The following is a 7,274-nucleotide window of genomic DNA, read 5'->3' on the forward strand; positions in this document are numbered from 1 at the left end:
GTTAAGTCTTTAATTTACTTTCATGTCTTTTAGTTTTTAGGAAATTAAGATTACTTTGTTTCTTAAGTTTATTTATTTCCTATTTCGTCTAGGCTTATATAAGGAGGCTGAAAAGCTGATCATAGGAGAATATTTTTGGTGAGTTTTCTCTTTTGTTCTCCGTTGAACTCCTTCGAATGATCAAGTGTAATAACTTGTGAGGTTCGACACAATTTGATATTATTGGTTATTCTTTCTTCATAAATAACGGGTTAGTAATTTTTTATTTTTGATATTATTGGTTCTTGTTTCTCTATAAACAACGTGTCAATAATCTTCTATTTAAATCTGAAATTTGACAATTCGAGAATTGATTCAAGTTTGATTGTCTGGTTTCACAATCTTTCGTGAGATTTGCATCAACTTATATATAGTTATAGATATAAATTAATTTGTTGTATCTCAACAACTATAATATTTATTTATGTAATATATAATTATTTTTTAGATATTCATAAAAATTAATACTCTCATTTATTGCAAGTGTAGTTCATTTTACTATTTTAATTCTGAAAATTAAAAAGTTTTTAAAAATATTTAATTCCAGCTACTTAATAGCATTGTTACTACTCAAGTAAATTTTACTATAGATAAAGATTTATTGTTGTATCTTATCAACTATAATATTTATTTTATATAGAACAATATTTAATTTATGAAATATATAATTATTTTTGTAAATATTGATAACAATTAATACGCGCATTTATTGCAAGCGTGTAGTTCGTTTTGCTGTGTGCGCGTATATATATAGATTATATTAACAAGTTATTATTATAATATAAATCAATAAGATTATTATAAGCAAGGGTTATGGAATTTATGCAACTTGCATACTCTGGGCATTAATTAATTGATTTAATGATGTGGGCAGATTTGATGAAATGGCTGTTGCACAAACTATGCATGTGAACTGATCACACATAATTATCTGCAGATATCCATATCTCAAAGATTAATTATAATTGCCGGAATCTCCTCGATGTCTTAATAAAAATTGTAAATTCATGGACAAATTATTAGCCAATTATAGTAGTCTGCATAAGTTGAATTGAATCAGGGCATGTATACTCAAATGGGATAACTGCAAAAAATAAATATATATATATATATATATATCCCTATGCTTATAGCAAATTGAATATCTATTCTATCATTTAAATGTTGTGATAAAAGACCTATAATCTAAAATTTTGATAAAATTAGTGGGATTCTCATATTGTATTACTTTCCTTGACCCGTATCTGTTAAATCCGGATATTTAAAGGGTTGAGATAGACCACCTCGGATAACATCTATTACTGTTGTTGTCGGGGATTAATTCTACGATTGGTCTATTTCAATATTTAGGATATTCGTAATTTTTGCATTGTTTTAAAATGTATCTGACCTTGCACTATTGAAATGTCCAGAAAAGTGATAAAATTAAAATTGATCAAGAATGAAAAAACAGTCCCTTATACGTGGTGCAAAGATTTGGCACCACGTATGTTTTCAACTCAACAAATGAACCAAATGCATTCTTTGAAACTTTTTAGGCAATTAATATTACTACAAATCATTAATTGGATAACACAGAGCAAGCATTCGTTGGCTAAAAATATTTTTTTTATATAAGTACAACACTTAAAATACTAAATGCTGTTGCAGTATTGATAAAAACTAGACAAACATGGCCGCACATATGCATAGACAAGAGGTATTGGTGCCACTAGATTTTTCTTGGTACTTTTGTTTAAATCTACAAATATAAAATATAACAATTCATTTTGTAAATGAACATTTAGTCGAAAATGATGTTATATGTATTCACTCTGACTTATAAACGAAACGATAAGAATGAAGGGAAGCTGGATGGCATTGGGGAGGGTTTTGGACGGCTATATCCATCTTATACTCATATCCGTTAAGAAAAGTCAATCCTAAACCATTTCTAAATCCGTTAATATTTTAAAGGAAAATTCCTAAATCCATCCCACTAATTTAATAAAAATCAACTAGGAATTCATTTTTCGTCCGTTAATAAGTTTGTCAAAAAAGTTTGTATTAGCTTATCATAACATCTGATTTATAGCAAATGGTTTGATATAACAAAAAATACTCAAATACAAAATATAAATTCCAAAAAAATAATTATACGAAAAAAAGTAAACCACAACACTTATAAGTTCATAACATGTTCGAGAAGAATGAACCGCAACACTTATAATTTCATAATATTGCACGTTCAAGTTCATAACAATAAACAAGTATTCAAATATTAGAAATTGGAATTATAATGAAGGGAAACAAGAGAAAATAATAAATATTATTTAGTAAATATGAGTAATGTGGAGGGTAATATAGTAAATTTACGCTTAACGGGTTTGGGACGGATTTTGAGGTAAAATCCTAAACCCTAAAACCCTTCACAAACCCTATAGGATTTTGACCTCAAATCCCTAAATCCTGCCCATGACTCAATGGGTAAAACACGTCAAGCACCTATTAGAGTTTGGAACGGGTAAAATACATGTTTACATGAACCTGTTGCCATCCCTAGTAAGGGGAAACCATTTTGCATTTGCTCCTTCTACTTTATTGAAACCATTCTTATATAGACTCGTGCTTATAAATTGCCAAAAATAAAAATTACAAGTTTTGTACAAAGTAGAGAATTGTCCATAAAGACTGGAATACAATTTTTTCTGGTTGAAAATGGAATACTATTAAGATGGTGAGTTTTGTACAAAATACTAGTGAGTGAAGATATCAAAATACCTTATCGTTGAAGTCATTATGTAATTACAATTGTCAATCCTCTCGATCCCCACATTGTTGGTTGTGATGATCTATGGTGAGAAACCAATAGAAGACAGCCATCGCTGATTCTGCTGTGATAATCTTTTCTTATTTACGTCTCTAACTTTTCATATTTCATAACTATTTAACTTACAAATGAAATTTTAAAGTTAACAAAGTAAATCTTTGTTCTACAATATAATCGGTCGAAGAGGTAGACTTTTGGTCTTTTTTAACGATGTGGCACCAAATATTTCCGCTATTTGTCACATTCTTATTTGCATCAATTGAAAGGTCACTAGACGGTGGATTAGATTTGTCCTAGGTGGCATCTCCCAAAACTTCTTCTCAACTCTTATGTACTATACAATGAGATTGAAAATGGAAATGAGATTGAAGCAAATATGCGATTGAAAATGGAAAAAAGAATGAGAACTAACTTCATAAACAATCCCTTAGTCGCAGACGAAATTTTATGTTATGTGCCCATCCCTATAGTAATCTTCCAACTGTTTTCATCTTGCAAATAGTTATGATAATTTAAGTACTACTATTGTTTTGGCTGGCTTTCTGAATTGAAATAAAAATTCTAACTTTTATTTTATGCACACTTCTAATATCTTGTGCTTCAATCCTAAGTATCTTGAAAGCTTTTACAAATTGGAACTTGATTTTCATTTTTCATTATTTCCATTTTAGTTTGGGATTTTGTAGCTGAAAAGAGTTGAAGAGAACCACATTGACCTCCTAAAGCAATACAAATGGGGACACAAATGATGAGGTTCGAATTAATGAAGGGAAATGAAGGACAACCTGATCTTATCAGAGAAGACATTGTCAGCAAAATCGCAAGGCATCGAGATTTTTCTCGATATGAAGGTAATTTAGGAAGCAAGTGGCTCCTGCTTCTTAATTAAGCAAATGTGAATGATTTTGCATCTCGGAGGACCCAATGTTGTAAATCAATAGATTCATTATTAGATTTTTTTTAGAAGCTAGATTGCTCTATAATGTGTCGATGCTTGTCACATTGTTACTGGAGGTCACACAAAAACTTACACAATGAGAAACTTGCTCCGCCCTATGTGGTGCATCTTGATTCTTCGTTGTGACTTGTAGTATTGTATATAGATATAGATTTAGCTCATCCACGTTATTTGAACTAAGAACTCAATGTGATTTTATGGTTTCCATATATTTTATACAAAAATTATGATTAAAAGTAATAAAATGTGTGCTTCTTTTTTTTTTTGGGAATATGGCAACACTAAATTTGAAGTAATCATAGTTGAATAAAAATAATACAATTTTTTTTGTAATGCTTTATATTTGCTAGCATAGATTTAATCCATTTTATTTTCCTTTGCCGGGTTCTATGGCTTCCCATTTCGACATGAAGTCAATGTATTACCTATCTCCAAAACATATGAATCAAATTTTTATTTAAAATATGGCTAATGATCATTTGTTTTTTGCAAGAAGAGTCTTTGCGTGATATATCATTGAAAAGTCTAATATATTAAGGTACTAGATCCTCGCCAAATATGTGTATGTACTCAACTCTCATTATATTATGGGTATGCATTTACACTCAATTCCAATTGCATGAAAATACACTATCATAACTTGCTTTTTCATCACATCTTCACTATTGAAATCAGATGCGAACATGAATCAGAAGTTCTGAATTTTGATTGTAATATGGTTAGGTATTTCAACCAACTATTTGGTTGAAATATAAGGGAAAAGAAGGATGCTCAAACCCAAATAAACTAAATCCCGAGATAAAACTCCACGGTGTATTCCTCTTTTCTCTCGAATACAAACAAAACCTTAGACTCTTTATCTTTCTTCTCACACAATGAATTTCAATCACTCATTACTCTCCAAATCTATTAACCTTTACTAGCCAGGAGTCTCGAGTGTCCCTTTTTATTAGCGTCACTTGACTTCTATTCCTCTCTTTATTCTTTATTCTTTATTCTTTATTCTTTTTTCATTTTTTTCATTTTTTCCTTTTTTTCACATTCGGAAGAAGAGAACTATTCATGAAAAAAACAATTTGCATATCATCTTACTCAATTTCTTATTCATTCTCACCCCATAATTAATACCAACGCACACAATTCATCACACGATTAAGAGCTCACTTAACTGAGTTTTGAAAAAAAAAAAAAAGAGACTATTATAAGGCTCAAGTTAGCTCACTAAGGTATATAAAATGTCATAGGTAGGCTTTTTGGCTCAAATGCAATCTAATTGCTTTTGTCTTTTTCAGGCACGCATATGAATGTAGCCTTGACAAATATATGAAGTAAGTTCTAGAGTAACGTAAATATGGATTAACCCTCATGAAAGAGAAGTGATTGAAAAATTATGTATCGATCATAATCGGTAGAAAGCTAAAAATCTCACCACGGGACATGTGATCCACTATAATAACGCTTGAACCCCCAAATAACAATCATACCAAGGACAACTCAAGTAGTGGATTAATATATTTAATCAATTCATAATCTTTTCGACTTAATCTACCCCTACTCAATAATGTTTTTAAATAATCAAACTTCAAGAATTCAGTTTTTTTTTAAACTCAGTTATAAAATTCAAATGATAACTGCAATCTAACTTAACCACAAGTTAATCCTCCAACCATAAGTGCGAACGTAGACCACTAAAATACACCATCAAACAGGACCTGATTCACATTGATTTGATCAAGTCAAGATAAGGAAATAACAATCGTAGAAAACAAACCTAAGCTTAAAAAGTGAAAATCTAATAAAAAAATTAAACATAAAAATAGACCTAAAAGGAAATTGGTAGCGATCATCAAATTTAACAATATTAGCTTATCTACCACGTCAAACACATAAAACAAGGCACACCCCAGAGTTCAGCAGAAACTGAAGTAGCAACTCTGATATCAAATTAATTTTTTCTTTTTGGGTTAACTACAGGGCCGAAGCCCCACGATATCTAATTAATTAACTTACGCTTTTGTTAATTCCTTTATCAAATTTCAGCTCGGATTTGTTGTTTTCTACATAAGCAACAACCCTCATGCATTGACTTCAGATAATTATTTTGCGAAGGCCACTTATTCATTGCAGTTGTAATTATAGGTCAACTCTGTATATATAACAAATCCTCCGGCAAACTATGCTTCAATCGACACAAAGTAAGGAAGATGGGAAACTTCTCAGCCTCATACCTCGGTACAACCTTTCTACTACTCCTAGCATATATCTGCGCCGCTGCCACAGGGGAAGCAGCTGAAAATGGACCAAAGAAGGTGGTGCGCATCCAGAACGACTTAGATGGAACTAAACTTATGGTCCACTGCTGGTCGAAGGACGATGATCTCGGCATTCACAACCTCGTGAAGGGAGACTACATGCTGTGGTCGTTCCGCAACAGTTGGCTTATGGACACCCTCTTCTGGTGTACCATCCAGTGGGATGGCGGCAGCCCACAGCTATTTGCTGTCTATAAGCAAATAAGAGATAATCCAAGGTGTTCGCTTAAGTGCTGGTGGAGCATAAGGCGGGATGGCGCCTACTCTTTCAATGAGAACATCCGCAAATATGAATTATTGTATAAATGGAAGAAGCAAAAGATATTCGACGTTAACTTGGCACTTGATGAGTCGAGTGAAAATGCCAACGATTAAATCTTAGAGAGATGATTCACTGCATAAGTACTGTTTCAAGGTTTTAGGGTTGTGAAATCACATGCAATAAGTATAGAGAGGGATAGGAAAAAGGAAAAATAAAGGGATCTCATTAATATTTTGAATTTATTTTCCAGATTGTCTTCACTTTGATTATTTATCAGATTAACTTCTACTTTGGTTGAGATGTAAATTTATTTTAGGTTAATTGTGCCTTCCTATACTTTAATGCCCCCAAAACTTTGAAAATGAGATTCTCTCTCAATTATAAAAGATAAAAATATTGCTCTCCTGGCCATTGCAAAATGATAAAATGACCCTGTTAAATTAGAGAACTAAAAAGGATTAATATTTCTGGAAAAATAATAAAAATTATTAGACAAAAGAAAAGGATAAACAAACTCTGTATGATAATATTCAATAAAATTGTGATTCCACATAAACCAAAAGAGTTTTCTTTTTTTGCCTCATTCGCAACCGGTCCTAATAGTTTTCTTTCTGACTTTACATTCCGGAGAATTATTTCAGGTTTAAATTTGTTAATTTTAGATAGACCCGAAAAACCATTCTCTAATTGTACCATCAAGTTCTACGAGAAAAGCTCCTTTTTTTAATCCCCAAAAGTAAAAATTCAATTAAATTGGACTGTCCCAAAATTTTATTATATCTTTCAAAGTTGAAATTGGAAATTGATTTACGGGATTCATGGGTTTCACCTCTTGCCCTTGATGTGGAATGGAAAGTAGGCCACTTCGCCCTCTCTCTCCTTTATTCTTTTTTC

The 7,274-nt window shown here is 31.5% G+C and overlaps 1 protein-coding gene across 1 annotated transcript; it reads left to right on the plus strand.

Moving 5' to 3' along the window:
- The first annotated feature begins 6,010 nt into the window (after positions 1–6,010).
- LOC116214443 (S-protein homolog 6-like) lies at positions 6,011–6,493 on the plus strand. Its single transcript, XM_031549848.1, has one exon. It carries the CDS (start codon positions 6,011–6,013, stop codon positions 6,491–6,493), a length of 483 nt encoding a protein of 160 aa, XP_031405708.1.
- The last annotated feature ends 781 nt before the right edge of the window (positions 6,494–7,274 follow it).

The sequence above is a fragment of the Punica granatum genome, chromosome 7 (genome assembly GCF_007655135.1).
Source record: "Punica granatum isolate Tunisia-2019 chromosome 7, ASM765513v2, whole genome shotgun sequence".
Taxonomy (NCBI): Eukaryota; Viridiplantae; Streptophyta; class Magnoliopsida; order Myrtales; family Lythraceae; genus Punica; species Punica granatum.